This window comes from Cryptomeria japonica, chromosome 4 (genome assembly GCF_030272615.1).
Source record: "Cryptomeria japonica chromosome 4, Sugi_1.0, whole genome shotgun sequence".
Taxonomy (NCBI): domain Eukaryota; kingdom Viridiplantae; phylum Streptophyta; class Pinopsida; order Cupressales; family Cupressaceae; genus Cryptomeria; species Cryptomeria japonica.
In genome coordinates this window covers 232468428-232494797 of record NC_081408.1, presented here as the reverse complement: position 1 = coordinate 232494797, position 26370 = coordinate 232468428, and the positions used below count along the sequence as shown (strand labels likewise).

Below are 26370 nucleotides of genomic sequence, written 5' to 3'. Positions count from 1 at the left end.
GTCGTAGGGGTTGGTGGAGCATTAAGAGCCTTGAGTGTTGATCATGTTATTTGGAAGTGTCGCAAGTCGGACATCGGGCCCTTAGGAAAATGTTGCAATGGGAGACGTTCTGGGATTCCAGGGTCTGGAAAGAAAGAGAATAGGGAGGAAAGGAGGTCTGGAAAGAAAGAGAAAAGGGAGGAAAGGAGGTTGGGAAACCCAGGGTTTTGGGATTCTGGGGTCCAGAAGGAAAGAGGAATGGGAGGAAAAGAGGTCCGGAAACCCGAGGTTTCGTGATTTCGGGGTCCGGAAGGAAAGGAGGAAAGGAGGGCTTGGAAACTGGGGGTTCCGGGATTCCAGGGTTTGGAAGGAAAGGAGGAAAGGGAGGAAAGGAGGAAAGCCCAAAACTGCCTTTTAAGATAACACTTAACATTTCATGATTCCATTGGTTTTGTCCTTGATCAATTGGGGCAGCGCTGGTCCATGGAACATATCTCTGATTGGTTCTCACTGATGGACCAAGGGTGTCATAGAATGACAACAAAAACCTTTGTCAATATGGACTAGTTTTGATGGTGAAAGATCCATCTTTGCTGGTTCGGTATTTTCACACAAGAAACGTAGATTTCATGGAGTTTGGAGTTTGAGTTTTCTCAAAGAGCAATGAAAATATTTAAGATATTTTGATGGTCTATGGGGTTTGATTTTTGATATTTTGTGGAGATTTTGGTGTGTTTTTGAGAATGTTTACAGGGTTCTTGTGGCTGATCTACCCTCTTTTTGTTAGGTCCTGGAGACAACTGAGAGGGGGGGGGGGGGGTGAATCAGTTGTCTAATAAATTTAAACCAAAACCATTTAACCAGCTTAATGCTTAATACCGGTAAACCAGTTAAATATGCCGGTAGACAGTGTTAATAGTAAATTTCTATATCGGTAAGGATTAATGCATGAAACATAAACATAAAGTCATCCACAACACATAACACCAATATTTGTACGTGGAAACCCTGTAAGGGGAAAAACCACGGTGGGAAACCTTACCCACAATTAGATGATACTACTGTAGATAGTAAGTGTACATAAATGGGGTCTGCACATGCAGAAAGGCCAACAGCCTAGAGCTCACTGCTCAAACACGAAATGGGAGTCACACTGACTACAGTTGGATGGTTAAATCCAATAAGAATGTACTGCACAAAATAGCATCTTCGTATGCTGGATTCAGTACTGGTGTAATGCTGATATGCTTCTACAAAAACCTAGCTTCACCTTCAAATGATGTCTTCGTGTATACCTCTGCTTAATCTCGCATATACCTTCACACAATTCTTTTTCGCATTCCACATTCGATCTTACAAATAAGATCTTACATTTATACCATACCCTAAGACCAATTTTAGTAGGTTGGCTCTACAAGATATTACAATAAAAACATTTTACATACAATATAATATCCGATGCAATAACCGATTGAACATGTCGGCTTAATGCATTTACAACAATAATAAATCATCTTCATAGCGTGCCATGCTGATCTGGAAAAGATAAACCTGCTGGTGTAACCCTATATAACCCTGGACCTATTTGCCGGTAAAAGCAAATATGCAAATATGAATATACCAATGATTAATTCTTCAAAACAAAGTATCCACACGATGTCTTCGACATTACCAAGTGTCTTCCATATCATTCCAGGTACCGGTGAACATTATATCCTACCAGTGAACCATATACCAGTAACTGTGCAATAGTTGCTTGCCGGTGAATGTTGCTGGATCTCCAAAGTGCTAGTTTTTAGTAGGTGTTGACATCAATGACAAAACCATACCAAAATACCAACACTTTTTCCAAAGCAGGCCATACACTATTTTATGTTGATGGAGATTGAGTTTTTGATTTAATGAATCTGGGTATTGAACCAAATGTTTTCCCACTTATGGGTGACTAGATTGGTTAAGTTTATAGATACCTATTGTCAGGGTTTGAATTTCTAAATGGGGCTGTACTATTCAAGATAACTGTACAGATTCTCTGATCTGGCATGTGAGTTTTTGTGCCTAGCACTGGGGTATTGGTAGGGATTAAAACCTTGAAAAGGAGTGTGCAGACCTAAATCAATGATTGCAAGTGGTTTAGTATAGAATGAGCAGCATTGGCAAGAATTTTTGAATTCCCGTCTCCCTCAAGTGCTTATTTTCTGGTCTGTAAATGTGTGCTGGGTGAAATCAGTCTATTCATTGCTCTTTCTCTTTGCGGTTGAATAGTTAAGGTTTGCTGGAACAGTATAGTGTTAGGTGATAAATTGGCTACCATGTTTGAAGGTTTGTTGATCCATAAAGGTTGAATCACAGTCCTAGGCATGACTGAAAAGTGAAAAGACAGACCTGCAGATTTCAATTTAGAAGTTTTGAGTTCTTTGTTGAATGGTGGAATTGTGAGTTTGGGTGGGAGTTAGGAGTTGGAGTGCTTTTAAGTAACTATACAGTCCTGAGACTGGTGGGAGATTGCTGTTGTGGACTGACAACAATCTCAGGAATAACATTGCAGACCCAAATAATGCTCCTTTTGCTATTCTGAGCATGTTTTGATTTTCTGGAAGATGATATATTTGTTGGTGATCATTGGTGGGTGTTTGTGGTGTTGCTGGAGACTAGTGACAAGGTATTTGCTGCTGTAGTAGCCTGTCCTGGACCAAAATCAGACCTGTCCACTTGCAAAAAATTCATATCAAACCTTTGAGGATTTGTCCTTTGTTTTCTATGCTGAGTTATTTAGGTTGTAACTCCTTAGAACTATCCCTATCTAATCAAACATCTTTGAATGTATATGCCTCGTTGAATCCTGTATTAGCAACCAATGTTCGTGAGCAATGATCTAACATATTTATGATAGTGGTATAATATCAATTGCAAGTTGAGGTTGTTAAGTTTATTTGTCAACTCTTTTTAACAAAAAAGTTAAAAATCAGAGGGCGACATTGCATAGGATCGCCGCCAGGGGAAGAAGAATGGGAAGTAGAGATAATAGACTTGCTGTTAGAAACATACAAAAATACTATTCGATGTGTTGAAGATCTACTACTCAAAGAAGAGCCAATAGTTTGAGGATTTGAGCTTCAAAATCCTAGAGAAAGGGAACATTAAAAAAGTTTCTGAGGGCAACCCAAGTATGCGGAACTTTGAGGTGGGATGAGTACTAGATTATTATGTGGCTAAGAGTCTAAGAAAATCGCCAAAATATACGAATCAGAACTCAGCAACTAGGTTTCAATCACTAGGGTCGCATTAGGGAAGAATTATGGTGACTCCCCTAGCAAGTTTGAACGTCGAGAGGTAGAAACTCCCAAAACTCACAAGTAATAGATGAGAGGGTCCTGCATGACATTGTATAACTTGTGAAACAATCTGGATGGAAATGGGAAAGATGATAAAACAATTTGGCTACCATCTTTTCCCCACCGAATTATTTGATTTGCCAACTATTCCCATGGTCCAAGTTTACAAATTGCACTTCCAAGTTTGTCCACAAGTCTCTGTCTACACTATCATCATTATTTTGGAAAGTCTTCCCTAATGTTACTTAATGTTTACTTGTCATCTTCCAGATGAATTTTTCTTTTAGGAGGGATGATGTAGTTAGTGTACAATGATATTATTATGTTATGATTATATGGGTTATTTGATTATGTATTAATTGTTTGCTAGTTTCAGGTAGTTATAAGGGCTGGTCGGTTGATGGTTGTGTTCCTCTTAGCAACCTTTGGGCCCTTTAATTTGGTTGTGTATCGCCAAGGAAAGCAGTATGATCTAGCAGGATCACTCTGATCCTTGGCTGACCATCCTTGGTCTTGTTTTGTAATAAATTCACGTGCGAAAAGAGAGATATTTTACTCTTGTATCTGGTATGCATTGTCATCTCTATTATTAATTCATATATTCATTTTATCAAATAGAGCAATAAACACTAGCCAAGAAAAGCTTGCACAAACCTCCTAGTGGTTTATAACAACCAGTTGGCTCATATCCTTTCATGCCATTGCCAGCGCCACCAACTTCTAGAGAAGAGAATGTCTCATGTAAAAGTGGTCCATTGGAAAAGGCCTTAAAGAATGAAGTGAGGGAGGTTGTAGATGAGAGTATTGTTCATTGCAGTTGTAGCAATGGGCTTCCTTTAAACTCGTTAGATGATTGTATTGTTGGTATATGGTGATGATTATTGCCAATACACCTTTGATTATGTTAGTCTTGGTATGAAAATGTGCAAACCACCTTATTGGTGAAGGAGAAAACATCGGTAGAGGCATCATTGAGAGCAATCAAGAATACATGGCCCAGAAGAAGTGTATCCATCATTTCTAATGGACAAAAAGATTGCAAAAAATAGATCATTGATCGATATCATAGTAGTGTCCCCTAAAGGGGCAATGTTTTTGTTGGCATTGGATTGTGAGGTGCAAGTGAAGGATGCAAGTTTCATTACCAATATCCTCATAGAATCTATTGAAATGGTGGGCCTCAAAAATGTTGTCCAAGTCATATTAGACTGTTAAAAATTGTAGGATAGTTGGTTTTATAGTGAAGGGTACGTATGGTTATATTGTTTGGACATCATGTGTAGTCCACGCACTCAATTTGATATTACAAAAGATTGGCAGAGAAATTGAGTGGGTCAAAGAAATCTAGATTGAGGCCGAGGAGATACGATGTAATGACCCTTTTATATATATATATATTCATTGCTTTAAATATTCCCATTCACTTATAATTATTATTTTTATCTATTACTTATTATTAACAACCTTGTTTATTATTATCCTTGTTTATTATTAATGTCACTGTTTATTAATTCTATAATTGATATTTTTATTTAATATAACTATACATCATGAGGTTCCGATCTGTATTTGGATGGAATAGACGTGACCCATAAATCATGGTAGGGCACGTAATCTGTTTTTGGAAGGGAGAGACATGTCCAAGGGATCGTGCCTCTTTGGAAAAGTCACAACTAGTCAATTGTTTTAAATACCATCAACCCTCCCTTCCTCCAGAATTACACACACACGGGATAATAAGGAGAGGAAGATACGGTAGGAAATAACAGCAGTCATATTGACTGGGAAATTCTACGGTATGAATGTGCAGATTGGTAGTGATTTTGTATGATGCTGTTTAGTATTATTGGTACAATTCAGTATGGTTAAAACAATTAACAATAAAATCTAATTAATACCATTCAATATTGATGCTGCTAATACAATGTAATATTGTTAATATAATTCAGTATTAATACTACTAATACACATTAATATGGTTAGTACAATAATACGGTAAGTATATTACAATATGATTATATAATAAGGTGCTGCTAATATAATATGATACTCAGTTAATACTGTTAATGTAATGCAAGATAATGATAATAGAATCTGATACAATATTGCTAAATAGTATCAATGTAATACAATACTGAAATGACATATGATAAAATATAAGTAAAATAAAATAGTGACGAACAATACAACACAATATAATGTTCTTAATGACACTGTGAATATCAATCTGATGAATGGGCTTAGCAAATGCCAATTACTATCATAATTTGTACATTGGTGTCTTCATCACTTATATCATATATTAAATATATACACAATGGTGGAGGAGGGTGTGAGAGCATTGCTAGAGAGGTACGGTGTATGAGCATCCTTCTAGATATGCCACCTCAAAGTGGTACAAGATGAGCCCATAGAGGCCAAAGGAGTACAAAGGGTATGGTCTTTGGGTCTAGGAAGAGATGGTTTCTAGGGCACTCTCCGCATTCTTTCTCCTCTTCTCCCCCATGGCTCACAAATACAAAAAGTAAAATCATTAAGGCATTGGATGATGTCTAGATGAGGGTCAAAGGCACCTTATTGTTGAAGTGAATCAATCTCAAGAGGTGAGAGGTTGATATGATGGAGGGGAGCCCTCACTAGGTACACCACCTCATGATGATGGTTAAGGACCATCGGTTAAGGACCACATGAGGCCATAGAGGATAAGGTCTTGTTGTTGGGCCTAGGGTAGAGGATACTTTGGGCACCTCATCATGTCTTCCAACTCAACCCTCATTATGATTGAGTTTACATGTAATTGTTGATAGGGGGTTGCGTAGATATCCCAACCCTAGAATTGGATGTATTCCATGAATTATATCTACATTGTTGTCCAATCTCATTGCGGTTTTCAAAAAATAGGCTTATCTCATCTTATTTTTAAATGAAGATTATATCCCTAACTATGTTTTGCCCTTATTTCATTCTGGATTTGTGAATTTAGGGCAAAGTATATGGTGATCCCAAAAAGGGACATTGCATTCAAAAGTTTGTGAATAATTGTCACAAGGCTTCTTTAGGACCACCTCCAAATTGGAGTTGTTGAAGGTAATTTTAATTCATTTTAAAATGTATTTTTTAATTTTATATTTTTGATGTGACATGTATTTTTTTATAAAATGTTAGGTTGTCGAAACTTGATTTGCATCTCACACAATCGTCTTAAGACAACTTGTAAAGTTGTAAGATGCATTGAGTGCTATGGTCATCAACAGTCTTTGGAGTCTATGGAGGCAATCAGTTATAGAGGGTCAGAGACAACCCAAAAGGTCAAAGTATTGATCCTAGATGATGAGTGGTGGGCCAATGTGGAATATGTTTTGAGTTTCATTGAGCCCATCATCAACATGATTAGTTATGTTGATACAAATCGCCCATGTTTGGGTGAAATTTATGATGGCATGGACTCTATGGTTGAAAAACTAAGAACCATAATAGAAACCAAGGAACATGACCCAATGTAAACATTTTTCAAAAGTGTGTAGAGATCATCATTGATCATTGGAACAAGATGAACACACCCTTACATCTCTTAGCATTTCATTTGTCCCCAAAATATTATGGGAAAGTGATACTTTCCTTGTTGAGAAGGGTGCTACCATATAGGGATGAAGAGGTTGCTACTGGCTACAAGATTACATTTGGAAGAATATTTATAGATGTGGATTATCCAAAGTGTTGTCTTGAGTGAGTTTGGTCACTTCATATCTTCAAGAATCGTGATGTTTGCGCTCTTTGAGATGAGTACATGAAAGATTCTCATGAATGGTGGTTCATACATGGCCAAGACTCTATTTACTTGCAGCCTCTTGCAATTAAAATTCTCTCTAAAGTATGTATCTTTGATTTTCTCATTTTTTACTTGCCGCTATAATGCTATATATTATAATATTATAATTTAATAATTAATGTTTTGTCTTATAATACTAAATGTTGTATGCAAATTCAATAGGTTGTGAGTTCTTCAACTAAGAAAAATTGGAGTACATACCTCTCCATCCTCTTGGTTAAGTGCAACTGTTTGAGTGCAAAAAAATTTGAGGATTTGGTCTTTGTACACTCCGACCTTCATCTCTTGTCACATAAGACACTTGAATACAATGAAGAAGTGAGAAAGAATTCAAATCAAAGTCTTCAGTGTGCTGAGCGTGTGGAAGTTTCTATAGATGAGTCAGCTTTTGCATGCGGCGCAAATAGTGGGAGTGGCATTCCAATTGATTTTGTTTCAAATGACTTGAACCAAATGTTGACTTTGATGCTTTTGATGAAGAGCAATATGAAGATTATTAAATATTGATTGTGATTGATTATTAAATATTGATTGTGATTTTCATTGTGTATTGACATTTTAAGTTGAAAAATCATTGAACTATGAATTTACGAGCATTTTCATTTTTGCAAATTATGAATGAGCTTTTTAAAGATTTTGTTTATTCGTAATTATGAGTATTATTGTTTTTATATTGCCATACCATCATACCCGATACCCTTACCTGTACTTGCACCCATACTAGGACCAGTAACTTAATGCAATATGGACAAAAATGTTTATTACCACAATACTGCACTAAATAATTTTCTTCAATATGTTATTGGAGAATAAATTTGATTTGTGATGGTTATTACTCTGTTTCTGATAAATATCTAAGTTATTCCTTTGCAAACTTGGATACAATGTATGTGTTTCCAAAGTCCAATGTGCTAAATTGAGCGGTATTGATGGAGTGTTACTATGACGATGAACCGGGTTCAAATCCTTCTGGGAACCCCTGTGTAATCTCCAGGTATGAGCAAACTTTAATGAAACAATCCAAAGAAAGTGAAGTGCCTGTATTCTGTGCCTAGGGAGTGGCCCTCATTTGTATGCAACTGGCTGAGGGCCCCTTCTACTCTCATTTACTCAATTTGAACGGTGATATATTTCCATTTTGTTATGATGTGTGTCATCACCATTTGCTTTACCATTATTTCACCGATGGGTTTTGTTTGCAACTAGGCTCTGTCTTGACTTGCAACTGTTCCTATTGCTGTTTGGTTTTGCTTTGGCTTATTTGCAATTACTTCCAGTGCTACACTGCATCTTATAAACCAAATTACAAAATATAGAGCAAAGAAAACAAAATTTAATACATCCATGAAGGATCAATTTGACAGCTAGAATGATATAATCTTTGGTCCAACACAAGAATGCAAGGAGATTAATTGGAGTGTTTGAGCCATTATCCTTTAGAGGAATGGTTTAATGTCTTTCGCAGAGTCATATGAGCTCTGGGGTTCGCAGTATGTCACGAAACTGAATGAGTTGTGTGACATGGTGAATTGTTTTCTGTGGGTAGTAAGACAGAAAGTTTTGCTGAAAAATGTCATGGTTCAAAATCTGTTATTCAACTACAGGATACTATGCTTAAATCACAGGGTTTATTTCTGGTACAGATGAAATTGTACATTCGTTTAAATACATTCTAGTATCTCTTGAACTAATCTTCTTTCAAAACTGTCTTAAAAGGTCATGAAATGATTTAATAGTTTTTATGTTTACCTCAGTAAAATGTTGAAAGCAGTATGGTAAATATGTTGTATTTAGTGGGCCATGGTCTAGTGGTAAGGCAAAACTGTGCCATGATGGTGACCCTGGTTAAAGCTCTACCAGGCATGCTTTGTGTTAAAGTGGCCATGATAAGGCAGGAAAATATTGGACAAGTTTTGGTGCATTTCTCAGGCATATTTTGGCAGAATAAATAATGCTCAGACTGGGTTTCTTAGCTGAACAGTTTCCTCATTTTATAGTGAGCTATGGGCATGATTGCTTTAAATGATTAGAGAAATGATAAACATGTTTTATAATCATATTGGGGAGTTTTTGTACTCTTGTATACTTTGACTATTTTTCTAATGTTTTCCTATTCTAGTCATTCAGTTTTTTATGTTTCTTTCAATCCGTGTCATTGCAGAATGACAATACAGGAGCATGGGCAATCCCAGGCAGTGTTCACAAGCCTTGGTCAGTGTATTGAAGCCAAACCTTCTGAGCTTGAGGTAATAATGCACTCACATACATTATACAACACATAAAATGTTGGTCTGGATGTTTATTTCTAGTGTTTGTTGTAGGAAACGACAACCTTTAATTTGTATTCATCCAAGGACATCATTTAAAAGAAATATGTTTTAATTTTTAAATATTGGAAAACTGAAAGAAAATATATATGTATGTATTAATTATTGGAAAAATTAAATAAAACATACTTGAAATACAAAATAAAGGTGAAGCGTGTAGATCGTGAAGCACAAAGAGAAAACAATTCCAAACACGAAGGAGTATACAATATTTGTGAAGTACACATCACATTGTGCAGATCAACAGAACATCATAATAGTTTAGTGATAGTCTCAAAATAAATGGAAATGAAATTCATCTCATTAGGCACATTTGCAACATACTATAGCTCCATAATTCCAATATGGAGTGAATACAAGACAGCTCAAAGACAATGCTCATACAGGGTTCCTGTGACAGGCAAGTTGGTTGGTGAAAACAGGCCGAACATCCTGTGCACAACCACCAATCATATTTTGAATATTAAAATAATCACATTTATTATTTTATATTACATAACAGCTAGTTATGGACATGAAGCATAGTATGATACCAAAATGCCTTATTTTATTCCGAGAACCTAAAGATAGATGTGACAAACTATCTAATGAAGTAATTCATATGAAATATACATCGCAGAAAACAAGGACAAAAGACATAAAATGTACAGAACTAAGCTCTGAAAGTGCAAATAACAATGGGAAGGACACGCTAATGTAAGTATGCCTTACCTTGAGAGCTACTATATTAACTCTCATTATTATTGACTTCATATACCCAAGGATTGCAGATATTCAAGATGGCTTCTTTCTTGAAAGGGGCATTTCCCTGTAGGTTGAACAAAACTCTCGTCTCATTTCTGGCTAATAAAACTGATGGTGTTTTGGATCTTCTACAGCTGAATCACATGTTTGGAAATTGCTAATTACTCTTCGTTATCTTTACAGTGGGTAACTTGAGATGACCCCATCCAATTTCTAACACAAAACAAGAAAAAGAGTATTGTATGGTCCAATGGTGTGGCAGGCCAAAGACATTTCCATCTTAATTAGCTTACAATATAGGATTGATGTCAATGGGAGGGGAGAAACAGATCAAATCACTGTCCATAAGGAGACAATACATATTGAATGACCAAGCAATATCCTTCAACATAATCGCTGTCAAGAGAGTACTCCAGGTCGACCCCTGAACAAGAGATTATCTTCTATAATATTGATGTTCAAGGAGGAAAATTGCAATCTTCATTAGTTAGTTAACTAATGACAAATTAATTGTAAAGAAGAGGCACGATTTCGTCAATGGTTGCAAAGGTTTGGAAGTTGAGATGCAACTTCTTACAACATATCTCATTGCAGAATACATAAGGGTGTTCACAAGTCTTTCCAAAGCATGGGAGTTTGTTTGTATTCATAATTCATTTTAGAAGTGGTCAGAAGAGCCTTAACAACCGAGTAAGAGGTGGTATATACCTGCCCCTTTACAAGGTGAAGATGCAGGAGACGAGCAGGTTTAGCAGATGGCCCAGATTACATGATCACAAGGAAAGATAATGGGAAGAGTGATCAGAATTCTGATTCTTTTATCAGAAAAATAGTATTTAATCACATGTTACAAAAGAATCTTTCTGGCACAGCGACCTTATAAATAGAAGATCAAAGACATATTCTTAAACACAGCAATCATAGAAGCTTCTGCCTATATATATATATATCACCAGACTTTTATATGTTAAATCTATATTTGATTTGATAACCAATTTTCTCTTGAAACATTATACTGAAATTTGCATCAGGATCATAGCCATAATTGTCTCATTAAATTACATAATTTAGAAAGAGTCTTACAAGGGACATTACAAGTGGTATCAGAGCTGGTAAAACCTGCCAGCCTGTGAAAAGTTAATGAGAGAGGATATTACAATAGGAAGATAAGAAGACAGTGGCAGCCTGCCCATGTCCTGGAGGGTGAGACAAATTCAAATATCTTGGGTATCCACCAAGGATCGTCATTGAACAACAGCACTAGCAGTCCTGAATCTTTAATTAGTGGACGAAGAAACATGGGAGATATCACGGGCAGTTTGTGTTGTGACCATTTCACACATCGCCCCATCTCAAATGGGGACCCCCTCTTTTGCTTCCAGTTTTAGGTTTTAGGTTAGATTGCTAGTAGTGATCCTTTAGGAGGAATAAGTTTGAGTTGATTTTACACAACATTTTAGGAATGAATAATTCATGCTGATCATTCCATTTGATAATTATCTTTTGTTTGCTTAATCAGAGATGAATGATAGATTTGGCTAAGGCAAATTGTTTTAGAGAGTCAATACTTTGGGGAAGATAGGGAGTCCAAATTATCATGAAAAAGCTCAGGGCAAGGTGACTTAACAAAGTTGTTATTTTGTGGTCACTTCCAGTTGAGCCCAAAATCTGTGAACTTCTAGTTGAGCCCAAATTCAACAAACTTCCAGTTGAGCTAAAATTAGCGAACTTTGCTTTGACACATCCAGTTGGACTCCAAATGTGCGAACTTTGCCTTGTGCATTTCCATTGCTTCAAGACAATCACAATCTTGCCAGCACATTGCCAGGAAGTTGTCACAACCCTAATCAATATCAAGTCAAGGAAGTGAATGTGGTAGCAAGTTGATCAATCTATAACGAATCACTTCCAGTTGCCTTCCAAATGTGCAAATTTCTTGTGATAGTCTAAAAATGCGACCTTACCTTGCAACTTCCAATCGGGCCTCAAAAGTGCGAACTTCCAGTATCCCCACTAAAGCATGAACTTTATCATTGGCATTTCCACTTGACTCTCCAAGGTGCGAACTATCATTTCCAGTATCCACTCAAATGTGCGATCTTTCATTTGCCACTTCCAGTTGCCTCCTCAAAGTGCAACCCATCACTTCCAGTACGGGTCCAAAAGTGTGACTTTCCACATGAGCACTTCCGTTACCTAAGCAAAAGTGCAATCTTGCATTCAAGGCAAAGGAAGAGGCACTTAAGTTTCCGTGCCACCTTGAGAAAGGGGCCCCACAATGAAGAGAGACGTTTTTTTTGAATTGATAAGGCAAGTTGGCTTTGTTCCTTGGAAATCAAACTTACAAAACATTAAATGAAAGGCACAATTCGACCTTGTGATAAGGAATTGCATTCCTTTCAGCCACTATAAAGACGACGTTGATCATTTCATTTGATCAACATACAATTGATAAAGTGAGTGGTCTCAATCAGGCAGCGACTTTGATCAAGGAAGCAGTGATTCCACTCCAAGCAAAATATTACCAAGATCATCATTGCTAGGACAGCAAATTTATTCACCATTGGTAGCGATTTTGATCAAGCTTCAGCACTTAACGATTTTGCTTGATGAATTGACATTCAAACATCAGTGAGTGCTACCTACAATCAGCATCAGCAATCATAGCTTTCAGGTCAACAAGTTCAACCTTAACATCAGCAACATTACATCATCAAGAACAGCGATCAACACACAAGAACAGTGATTTTGCATCAATAATCAGATAAACATCAGCATTTGACATCATTGTCACAGTGAAAACGCATCAGTATAAGGGCTATTTTGCCAATTTGGAGATAAAATTATAGATCACCAGCCAGTTCTAAACTTGTTTGCAGGTCTGAATTGGGTTTTAATTGATCATTTTTATTAAAATCAGATGCTGGTGCAACTTTAGGTTAATCATGTTTAAGAGAATTCATTCATAAGATGCTTCTTTTATTACATTTCGATCACCTAGTATGCTTGAATGCAATGTATTTTGATTAGATGATCTTTTTCCAGATTTAGATATGTCTAGGGTTTATATCTATGCCTTGGGTTTTAGTAATTCATCAATGATTTCGATGATTTTATGACCTTTTTGAAAGGAATTACTAACCTAGAGGGATTTTTGGCATTGTTGACATTGTAATCATACCAAAACCCCAACTTAGACAGCTCTTGCAGGTAAAGCATGGCAGCCCCGAAGATCGGAACAAGTACATGGCAGGCCCTCATCAAGGAAGACTCAAAAGGAGAGGCGCTGGAGTCCAAGATTACATCGTTTTGGAGCAATGTAGGAGACACCAACCTTGGGCAAATTAACAAGAAGTTCCAAGGTCCCTTATATACCACCAGGCCTTTTGGATTTTCGAAGATGATGATCAAGAGTGGGATAGTGAAAGCAGCAGACTTCCCTCCGGCTATACAATGCAATGAGTTGATTGTCGAGTGTGCCAAACACTATGATGCCAATAAAAGAACAGTAGTAGCATCTGATGGCAAAGAACTTGCCTATCTATTTGAGACAGCTATTGGTGAAGCTTTCCACATACAAGAATCCAACGACATGATTTACAAAAGGAAGGAAGCAACCCAGGCATTCTATGACGATGATCTCGATAAATACCTTGGCATAATTAACAAGTATTGGTTACTAAAGTGCAGTCCTAGCATATCTAAGTTACCCGCCAAGCTTCACAGGATTGATGTCAAGGAAGAATTTAGAGATTTAATCACTTTGCTCAACCGAGTTATGGGAATTTCTCAAGCGTCCCAGTTCGAGAATTGGATGTTCTATTTTATGGAGATAATATCAATTGGAAGAGAGAAAATCAATTGGGCAAGAATTATAAGCAATAACTGTAATGTCCCCAGTTTTTTAGGTTCTCTAGCAAGCTTTAGTAGCTGACACTCTGGGTTCACGTCAGCTTGTTCAGATGAGTAATCTGATGTTTCCGATGTGTTCAACTGGTTTCGTAGAGTTGTACGCCACTTTTTGAAGTGATTTTTGGCCTTTGGATTGGTCTCTAAGAATCTTGGAGAAGCTGTCTATTTTTAGTAAGTCGGCTGATTGGCCTTGTTTGCTATATTTCGTCATCAGGATCACTCCGGTGCGATTGGAACTTGATTCTGATGTGTTTTGACACGTTTTCGCAAATTTGGTGCATTAATGAGTTATTTTAATTATTTTACTAAGATTGATTAAATTTAATTAAAATATTTAATTCCAACCTTAGTGTTATAGCTCGTTGGAACCGGGGCGAAAGGTTTTAAATCTTGGGTGCATAAAACAGTGACCTTAAGTGTCAAAATATTATTATATTATTGAAAGAGGCATTTTCAGAGGAAAAAAGGAGTTCAAATTAATAAAGTGACTATTAAATTGAAGTACATTATTTATAAAGTCACTTTAATTCTAAAAGGTACACTTTATTCACCTAAGAGAGAAGGGATATTTAAAAAGAAGTTTTTTATCCCACATTCGCGGTTTCTTGGGAAATGAGCCCAATGAGAGTTATAAATGAAAGCATTAAATGCAGATTGGGACATCCTGGAAATTGGGAAATCCTTGGAATTTGAGTTTTCTGGAAATCAGTTTTGAAAACCTATGGCTTTTGGGGACGAAATCCCTCATTAGCAACATTTCCCACACCTGCGCAATACCAGGCCTAGGAAATTTAAAAAACAACAACAGATATTGAATATCATGTTTAACTTCACAGGGTTGAAGTTCAGTTTGGGAAATTTGCAGGAGTTTATTGGTTGGCTGAAGAATACGTTGAAGGAATAAGAGGATATTGAAAGGACGGTTCGAACTAATTTAGCTTTGCTGAAGGGAGAAATTGCAGAATATAATGTCTGGAGAACTTCATTACACAGCGCTGAGGTTGATCACAGGGAGTGCAAAATTGGAAGGAGTCTTGTATTGCGTAATGCAGTCACAGTACACCAGAGGTTCTCATTAGTTAAGCGTGGCTACTGTTCATTCAAACTGGGACGTAGCAGCTGATATGATGCCATGATTTCCTGTGGCCTGAACATTGGAGCTGCAGGGTGTTGTGTGTGGATTGCGGCAAGAGTCTATGGTTTAAGTTGACCAAGTAGTGCAAGCTTCACGAACAACTTAGTGGCTGGACGTGTACACGAGAGAAGAGCTGGGCACGAACTGCAGTATTTGCCATCTCTGTGACTGGTCATTGTTCATTCACAATGCTGCAAACAGGTTCTACTTGTCCTTGGCGTGGTTAATGTAAGCTTGTTTTGGTGCTGCATTATTCGTAGAGTTAGAAGATAGCTGTAATCTTTGGAAAGATGGACATTAATGTCAATGCTGACCGTCTTATGCCATTGTAATAGTTTAAACTGCTATTAGTTTTAAAATTGCATTGGTTGCTATTTGTATGTGTATTGGAATGATTGCATGCTTCAAATAAAAAACGCACCAGGTTTCAACAAACTCATACCTCTACATTAAGTGAAGAAGTTAAAATCAGTACGTGGGTATATGCATGCCAACTGTTTGTTAAAATTCTTTAAGCAAGGTTTTGGAATAAATTGGATGGGAAATATTACAAATTCAGAAATATCTGCCTTGAGCAGTGATGCAGTCCACAGTGAACACAAAAAATTCAGTCACTATTTTCTTCAATTTAGGCAGCCTATTACAATAACCTTGACATACAACTCAAGTGACTTGCACGAACCAGGATGTGCTACATAAATTCATATCTCATATGTTCGCTTGCCAGAGCTCATGAGTACGTAGGATTAATGCATAGAGGTCTAGTCGGAATGGGAGCCAGAGAGTTGAGAGCGTGCGAGTCATACTCACAAATGCACTATCCTAGCAGAGCACATCAGAGGAGGGTGAACAATGCTTTAACTATGCTCTTGACAAGAACCTTGCAAGGCATCATGCATCAAAGGTTGTCCCCACAAGCAAAGGAGTTGATAAAGAAGTTTGGTGCTTGGTATATTCTGTTTCCCAAGTTCACCTACATAAGGATTCAAGGATGCTCTTGTCTGCCCTACATGCTACCGTGATATCCTACCGACAAGGTACTATTGCTTGAGTTGGTGAGGCAGTTAATGACATATAACAAAGTGTAGAAGAATTGACACAAGATTAGAATCCCTTTTCCCATTTTAGTTGGGCAATCATTGGAGGTGTGTCTATTGGTGTCCTCACAAGTAGCAGAGAAAGTAGAAAAAGAATTGAAATCTCTCCTTCTTATTCCATACTTCTCTAGAGATACCTTTGATCCTTACAACAATATCAAAAGATCTAATCGAGGAAGGCACAAACACAATTTACAATTGGAAGATCATTTCATGAATGCTCAAGATGACTCCGAGATAAGAAGAAGAATGAGCTCAAGACTTTCAATTGACATCGTCAGGACATGCAAGGTCTTCAACATTCCAAATCAAGCGCTAGATAGTGGAAGATGCCTTCAACCGATATATGAGCAAAAGAAAGACAAGGAGGTGAAGGTCAATTGGATTGATGTGGAGATCACCAATTTGAAAGATTTGATGAAGCTAGTCTTAGCATATACAAAACGATGGGTAGACATCTAGATCTAGAAGTTGAAGAGCCAAGATACACAGTTGACTTTTGAATTAATGGGAGAAACAAAATCCTTTGATGAAGATACAAAAAGTGCAAGCGTGAGTGGAAGTGCCACCCAGTCATCTCACTCCAAACGATCGTAGAGAAAAGAAAGTCACAAGGAAGAGCCTTCAAACAAGAAGCATAAATTAGGTTCAGGCCGCCCTTCCACTAGTACCTCTTCCTTACACAAAGTAGAGATGAATCAAGTAGCTGGCCAAGAAAGTCACTTGCCTAGAGAGAGCATAGAACATGGAGTGAATGAATCCATGGAGTCTAAAATCTAGAATAGCATATGCGAAAAGATAGACAAGGGTAAGCAATCACTAAGTCAAGACAATTCAGTTCCACTTGAGCAAATCAATGACAAAACATGCAAAGATGTGTATGTGGACTTTGAAAATGAAGATGAAGAAGTAACCTCTCCACCCCGAGAAGATCAATAGCTCAATGAAGTGTAAGTAGGAGAAGAGAAATCTGCTATCCCAGCATGGCTTAGGGAGAGATTGACAAAAGAGGTGATAATAACAGAGGAAGATCCTATGACTTGGATAGCTTCCTGAACAGAACTCAAGAGACTGCTGAAAAGAAGAAAGCAACTAAGATGTCAAAGATGACAAGAGACGGTACAGGATCTTGAGTGATACAAATTGCCACTCCGAGAGGAGATAAGCCTGAAGGCGAGATCACGATAGAAGAATATGACTTGGAGACTATTGATTTAGGTCCTCCCACCGCTGATTAGGCGATGGAAGACTTGAACAGATTTGAATTTCATGTGCCAAAATGCTCAAGTATGATAGTTGATTTGTAACTAATTTTTTGTGAACAACATATATAAATTCCTAGGACAATTACTATGCTTGGATCGAATCCGTGGTAGCTAAACATTAGACTAATTATAAACCCTATACAGCCAGACAACAGTTTTCTCACAATATCATATCTTCTCTAATGCTGATGAATATTATATTATTAGATAATCTCCTTCAATGGTGATAAATAGTATATTATGAAATATTACCAACAGATTTCCTTACAATAGCACAATCAGACTTGCTAATAATTATCAGCAAACTCCAAATTTCATGTAGTATTATGGTGTGGTACCTTTACAAGTTGCGATGACTATTTCAACATCATAAATATTGTCTAGAAGGTGTATGACAACTCCCAAAATGTCTCAAAGATGTTGCACTCTATTTTCACCATGTTGTGTTCCAAAGTTATAAGGTCGCGACAGCCTTAAAATATTTGTCTTGACTTATATTTGGTGGTGTAGAACAAGGGCTGCACCCAAGCGTTGTTATCCAACCAATAAAATATAGTTCATGTCCCCTTTTTTGGTTAAAAATAATTAATAATCACAAGTAAGATCTAGCAATAAGAACCCAAGATGCACACACGATTTTATGTGGATACCTGTTGACGTGCATTTTGTGACCATGCGCAACACAAAATAAAGATTTCCAGCAGTCACTTTACTCTCTCTTGATCAAAGTTCAATTGTATGCTAAGATTGCAATAAGTTCAAACAATTGACTCCAAGGTTCAGATTATGCAATGGATGTGACTCAGTTGGCTTGATGTGATACGTTGGTAATCCAAGGGGACTTATGTTTGGATCATTCTTTCACTTCTTTGTTGTGGCTGGAGCTTTATCACCAGATATAACAATTTTGTGATGCTTCTGCTCCGAGTGAACTGAAATTTAAAGGGGAAAGGGTTAGAAGGATCTAAATCTACTCCTAAGGGCAGTGATATCAATAGATAGTGCTTTAGTCGATGAATTCCAAATAAACCAAGTTTTTCTTCACCAAGATTGACTACAACTCCACAAGAACTGGTGCAATCTTCCAAGAATGTTGAAGGATTTTCACATTGAGAAAGTGCATTTGAATACCCAAAACGGTGCAATCCAAACGACTATCCACAATCGAACTTAGAACAAATTTGGTGGCTCAGGCTAACTTTACATTGCAATTTATAATCAACAAGATGCAAAAAGCATGAACTGTGGAAATTCATCAAACACCATTACATTCTCCATTGAGATCAAAGCACTACTCTACTTCTACTCTAAGTGAGGAAGGTGAAACCATACAAGTTTTGAAAAAATAACTTAAGTGGACACCATTAGAGAACAATGTTTCAGTGTTATTATCTCAATAACTTATCGCTACAATTTCATACAAATCTCCTTGCTTACAAATGAAGGCGTCACCCCCTTTATATAGGCCTCAAGCCATGATTACATGCAAAACCCTAATTAGGGTTTGCCCTAAAAGATTCCACACACATGATGCAACAAGGTGGGAATATTCATTAAATGCCCATTATACCCCCTAACAATTAATTATTGCGTGCCAAAAATGGTGTCCACTTGTGCATTAAATGCACCATCATCCATCAAGCTCACCCAATAAATCATAAATGCAATAACTATGCCTCCATGCAAAACGCCCATGGTGCCATAAATGCCCCATCATCTCCTAAATGTGATGGCTACATGCAAATAAATGCTCCATTATCTCCCCATGCATTGACTCAACCACCATTTGGTCAAATATTCCAGCAATGAATGCACCACCATGCTACCATGCATTCAATTGATTTTCACCATGCAAGTGGACCCTGCTGTCATAGGAACTTTTATAATTTTTTGGAATATTCTCTTTGCATGTCACTGACCCATCCTTGACAAGAATCTTTCCATTCCGGGCTTATATAAGATACTTTGGACGATTTTCCTACCTTGGAAGAATTTTGACAATCTTTTCCACTTCTAAAGGATTCCTGTACCTCTTGATTTTGGAGAAAGAATTTTGTCCGGGAAGAATTTTCTTGAGTTTTTTGAATTCATCATGTCTTGAGGGGAGATTTTTCATCAATTTTCAACATTTCCAATTTTTTAGGAATTTTTTCAAATTTGAGTTTCAGGGTCCAAGAGATAGAAAATTCTCACTTAGCCAAATTTGCCATCATCTTGAAATTCGGACGACCTTTCATGCTTGAAAGAGGATTTTTTAAATTTTTCTCCGAGGGGAATTTTCTTTTTTCAATCTTATCCTTGTCTTCAAGTTTCCATGCCTTGGAATTCAACCTTTAATCTTGGGCGCTAGAATAACCTTGTGGAGGAATTCTCCTTGGAAGGAAAAATCCTTCCCTTCCCTCACTTTGGCACCGTGATGCACACTTGGGTGAAATTTCTATGGTGTGGAGGATTTCTATGCCTTGGACAAAATTCCATTACCATCTCTGTTTGGTGCCCTGAACTGGCCTTGGGCGGAATTTTGGTATGATGCAGGAAAAGGTGGTGTGAAGGAAAATTCCTCCACCCCCCAGCTTGGGCACTAAAACACTATGGTCAAGGAATTTTGGGGGTGGAGGAAAAATTCCCCACCACCCCATTCTAGCGCCCATTTTCCCTCTTGAAGGCCAATTCTACAGTCCACCCCATTCTAGCACCCATTTTCCCTCTTGAACGCCAATTCTACAGTGCCATGACATCATTTTAGCGCCCCTCTTGATTTGGCTGTTGCCTTGTCAGGATGAAGGATTTTCTCAACTTTCTCGCTTGACTTAGTCATTTTTGCTCATTTCCGGATCAAGATACCATATTTGGAATTGAAGTGATTTTCTTGCCTTGGGAGGATTTTCAATGCCTTTCCACTTTTGGAATGATTTCCACACAACCATTTTTCGATCAACTGCCTTCTTTTTCAAACTTTCCGGATTTAGAAATGTTCAGGAATGCTTAGTCTTCAGTGCTGGGACCCTTGCTTGTGAAGAACCTACCAAAAATAGACTTACTATAAATAGTTAGTACTTCAAAATGTCAAAATTAGGGCAAATTGGGATAGGATGATACTAAAAATAGAAAATTACTAAAAATAGAAACTGCTAAAATAGTAAGTTTGATTTTTGGCAAAATTAGGTCAATCCAGGACGTAGTGAAACTTACTGAAAATAGACTCACTAAAAATAGTAAGTGCTTAGAATTCGCTCAAATTTCACTGGTAGCTTTCTTGAAGGGCTCTAATTTCATTGCAACGTTCAGATTTTCAAAAACCCTAAGGAACAAACCTCAAACCTAAGTCTAAAGGGCAAAACCCTAAATAGGCAAAACAGGTTCCAGACTTAAGAAAAATTCACTCAAATTTATTCAAAAACATTTGCAGACCGGGGAGATCGAAGGGATTGCTGCGAAAAGACCCAAAGAAACACAACCAAAAGACCAAGAGGACCTAAAAAGTAGGGGGTCCCCACTTGCAATGGGGCGATGTGTGAAAACGTCACAACAATACCCTTGTGAGAGAAAACCATGGGAAAATATATATATATTTTTACAAGCTTATTGGCACCAACCCATAGGAGACACCAATCCCCTCCACTGAGCACCAACTCAGCAAGAAACACCAATCTCTTTGAGTGAGAGGCACCAACCTTCTAATCTCGCAAAATAGAAGGCATCAACAAAATGCAATATGACAATAATATTTTGGTTCTTCTCTAAATCATCTTCAACAACTGCTCACAATTCAACAAAATCTGCCTTAAAACTCTTTTCTCTCAAGTCTGCAATACACCTCTATTCAGATCCGCAATGAGGTCTCCAATGATTGCTCACAAATCTGAAACATATCTTCACAAAGTTCTGCACTATATCTGCTCCAAATCTTACAACATATACTTACAAATATTGCACAATTTCACCATAGAATTTTCACACATTAGAGTAATTTAATCTCATAAATTCTGCTCACATAAATAATAGAGATCTGCTGTAATATTCTCTTGACTCTGCCCTTCATACATCTGAAAATAATCGCTTAAATGATATATATTTTTTGTCTATTAAACAACCTTTATTTATACCCCATAAAGCACGTCTTCCCGATGGTTACGTCTTGTTGACAAGGTCGGCTGGCAATTTATTGTTTTTATTTGCCACAAAAATGTGCTCTAGACTCAAGGGAGGTCGGCCCACTTGGAGACATTTAAATTTATCCAAATATGGGCGCCAAACTTTGTAGGGTTGGCCAAAAAACACATCTTAAGAGGTTGTCAAAAATAAAACATTATTTCTACCTTAAATAATTCTCCTTCAACTTGGACACCTATAATTAAATATTTATGCAATTTAATAATTAAATTGTTTCTCATATTGATCAATGAAATGACGATCTGAGTGCCATAAATTTGGCACAACTTCTCGAATCATTATGCCACTAATTTTTCCCTTTGACATCAATGACAATAATCCAACATAATATTTAAGTTGGGTGTAATTAGTGTACAATGTCTATTATTATGCTTTGATAAGATTGGTTATCCGACAATATATTAATTGTTTGTTTCAAGTGTTTGTTGGCTTTGAGTAGTTATATGTGTCGGGTAGTTATAAGCATCGGTTGGTTGACAATTGTGTTCCTCTTAGCAATCATCAAGTCCTTAACTAATCGTGTTTTGTCAAGGAAAGTAGTATGATCTAGTCGGATCAATTGATATCCCATGCCAGTCATATCTGGTCTTTTTTTGTAATAATTTCACGTGCAAATAAAGATATATTTCACTCCTGTATTTAATATGCATTGCCATCTCTATTATTAATTCATGTATTTAACTTATCAGATAGAGCAGTAAACATTTGGTGCCATCCCTTAATAATAAATTAAAAAAGTATTCTTTTAAAAAATTTATACACTTAAATATAAAAAGTATATTTAATACTTGAAGAAAAAATCAAATTTAACTTAAAAAATAAAAATAAATGGAGGGCTTGAAAAAGACAACTATAAAAATAGCACTTTTCCTCATTTCATGATCAATCAAGTTATCCTCTTTGCATCCACTTTTCAGATTTGAGCAGTTTGTTTAATTTAGGGTATCCAGGGACAAAAACCTTTGGTTTGTTTGGGGTTTGAGAGGACAAAAACCTTTTTGAATTCCACATTTGGGATCAAGGATGAAAAACTTTATTTCCAATATTGGGTGATTCCATCTAGGAATCATGATTGTGCTGATTTGTGTTGGATGTGAATTTTGCTACAATGTTGCTATAGTGTTTTTGGCAAACAAAAATCAAGATTTCATCAGCTATGCATATTTGAGGGTTTATATATTGAGTTTTAGATTTTTGGCAAATTCTTGGGCATCCTGAAGGGCTGAATTTGAGTTGTCAGTCATACTAGTTATTGGTTGGTTGACATCATTGGAGGGTATGCCATTATTTTTGGAGCTAGCCTAATTGTTCAAAAAATCATATTATTTTTCAATGGTGGCGAACCATTTTTTGAGATATTTATTGCTGATTTGGGAGGTACCAGCTGCGAGGACAGTCCTAACATGTTTATTTGGCACTTGAGTTCTAATTTGTGTTTCTAGGGTCTGTCTACATTACAACCGCAGCAAGGAGGGTTAAAAATAGTTTGTTTGGCCATGGTAAATCCTAGCATAGCTTTACAGCTGCTGTACTAGTTCATACAGCCCTTAACTCGGTCAGCCAGCCATACCACTCTAGTAAGGTCCATGTGAGTTCAAATTGTAATTTCAAATCTGATTTTTATTTTAGAGAAATTTCCAGCTTGTAATCATTGCAAAATCAATAAAATCAGAGTTTGAGGGTTTCCAAGTTTATGTTCGAATCTGATCTGAGCATTTGAAGTGACCTAGTGTTTGTATAGGTCATTGAATTTATCAAAATTTGGTTCCAATTTTGCTGATGAAGTGTTTGGTCAAGTATTTTCCATCATTATTTTCAATTATCAGTTTTCTGTTTCTGTTTGTTGTTTCAAACAATCAGAAAATACCAAAAAAAAAGTATAAATAATAAAAATAATATGAAGGGGACATTACAAAAAATTATGAAGAATGCTAATTTGACAAATACTACACAATTTGTTTGCAAATATGAATTGAATAACTGCGATCAATAAGCCTAAATGTGATCCTTGAGTAGAATCGCCTTGAATGGAGATGAGGGTTTTCATCTCCATATGCAGTATGGAAAACCAAGAAAGTTTTCATCCTCTAGATCTCCAATAGCAAGAAATTTTGCCCTTGAATGATTCAATCTCCAAATTGGTAGGACTAATCGAAAATGACAAAATGGATTCTTGGATATGAGCTTTGATGTATCTTTTATAGACACCTACTTTGGGCCCTCAATTTATTTAATTTATTTTTCCCTCCAAGTATTTAAAATTCCTTTGAATTACATCCAATGGCCCCTTACATTTTGAATAAAGTGTTAAAACTTAAAAACACTTATTTAAACATTACATAGGACCTACAATAAATATATAAGTTGGTCTTTTGAAAATAGAGTGATTGGACTCACTTAAAATATTATTATTATTATTCTCTTATTTTATCCCTTGCCCTACGGGAAAAATTATAGGGTTTGGGTCATTAATTAACTCTTTTTATCATTGAGATGGGGACATGACAAGAATTCTTTAACATTGGGTAAAAATATGATCAAACTTAAAATCTTTGTGAGGTTGACAAATGACCAGTAGATGCCATGGAATCCTTGAATTTAACCCTTGTATATGAAAACCCTAGGACCACTACTCATCTTGACAGAAGCTTTGCTATTTTTACTGTTCTCATATCATTTAACCTTCCAATTTCTTCTCTAGGAGCCTCTTCATGGGCTCATATATTGGTTTGGGCATTCTAGGTGTATGATTTCATGTTCTTGAATGGGTGAGATTTTGCATTAGTTGCTGATGAACATGATGCTGGGGTGATTTAATTTTTGATGGCTGCTGCTTGAATACCTATTGTGTAATTCTCTTGCCTACGCCATCTCTAGTCCTATTTGTATGATTTACACTCTTATCCTATCTAAATCTATGCTGTTGCACTGTTTATGATCTTGTACTAATGAACCTGTGTTGCCTAATTAATAATTGTCGGCCAATGTTTTTTAACCCTAATTGCATGATTATCAGTTGTTTTCTGCAGCCGGCGTCCTTGATGGTGTTAACTTATCATGCTTTAAATGGTTGGTTCGCACACAGTGCTCCACCCTGTCACTCATTTTTCCTTGATCATGTGGTTTATTACTTATTGCCACCATGAAATACCCAGTTGTGCAGTTATATTCTATTTGACATCTTTTGAAAGCCTATTGCAGGATTCATCTTGTGTTTGCTGTGGTATAACATCTGGTCATGCAATTTCAATATATTTGCCATTGTGCAACATGTTGATTGTGCAATCCCAAACACATTTGCCACTTTGAAGGATGCAAACAATATTCCTAAGGCAAGCCCACCTTCAAATGGCTTTATCATCATCTAAAATGGCTGCAGTAGTCCTGCATTATTTTCAGCTTATGGATACCATGTTAGCTCAGCAAGTTTCACTTTCATATTTGAATCACCTTAACCATCACTTATTTTTGCACATGGCATGATACTAATGAACAAGGTGATCCTGAAGACAAACATCCTTGCCTAAAAATTGGATATGCAACATATGAGAGTTGGCACTACATATGACATCTAAAGCTCTTACTGAAACATGACAAATGGCTCTGTGGAACATGGACAAAGGAAGTCTTAGAAAAAAATAAAAAATCTGCAGGGGTGTAACAGTATATCATAATGGCATGACTTCTGGCAATTAAAAAATCTCTCTTATTATTCATGATAGGTGTGATAAGTATGATTTTGAAGTAGTTGCTACAAAATTTTGGTTCTTAATGAATCTGTTTCCTGCAATTTCACTTCTTTATAATGCCATGTCAATTGTTTATTTCTACTTTTGTTCTTTTGCTTCTTTTGACGGGGTGTAAGTCAAAGTTGGAACAATCTTATATAGGCAAGATATATATTTCTTACGGAGCAAGACAAGAAGAAACAAGTGAAGAACTCTGAAACTGCTGCAGCAACTGCAGAAAATATAGCTTCTAGTGATGACATATTTCTTGGAAAGGATCTAGATGCTGCTTTGGATTCCTTTGACAACTTGTTTTGCAGACGTTGTTTGGTAGGTATCGCTCCTCAGTATCCAATTCAAATTATATAATATTTTATTGTTATGTGTAATTCCAGGAATTCTTTACAAAAATGTTACCCCTTTCTCTCTTTCTTATATTAAAAGTGTACTTAACAAGTTCCTCTCTCTCTCTCTCTCTCTCTCTCTCTCTCTCATATTAAAAGTTTGCTTAACAAGTTCCTGCACACAGGTTTTTGATTGTCGGTTACATGGTTGTTCTCAGGGTCTCGTTTTACCTGTAAGATGAATTCTTTTATTCTTTTAATAGTTCATTCTGTTGGTATATCTGGATATGTTTAATACATTAATGGCTTTTTGGAGCAGAGTGAAAAACAGTCACCATGGAGCAACCCTGAAGAAGACAACAAAACACCATGTGGGATCCACTGTTATTTACTGGTATTTTACTTTCTATTCGTCAGAACTTATATGCTGCATACCCTCAGGCATTCACTAGAATCACCAGCAGATAATATTGTTCTGCCAGCAAAATTTTCTAGTCAGGCA

At 36.7% G+C, this 26370-nt stretch overlaps 1 protein-coding gene across 4 annotated transcripts in view; it reads left to right on the top strand.

Moving 5' to 3' along the window:
* Window positions 1-26370, top strand: part of LOC131027234 (histone-lysine N-methyltransferase CLF) — a 116464-nt gene that overhangs the window by 32945 nt on the left and 57149 nt on the right. For 3 of the 4 annotated variants that reach the window (XM_057957241.2, XM_059219742.1, XM_057957242.2), the window contains 4 exons: window positions 9305-9389; window positions 25687-25854; window positions 26054-26101; window positions 26188-26262. In XM_057957241.2, the coding sequence (XP_057813224.2) occupies window positions 9305-9389; window positions 25687-25854; window positions 26054-26101; window positions 26188-26262 (376 nt within the window). The remainder of the gene's footprint in view (window positions 1-9304; window positions 9390-25686; window positions 25855-26053; window positions 26102-26187; window positions 26263-26370) is intronic. The other variant, XM_057957244.2, reaches the window with a different exon arrangement.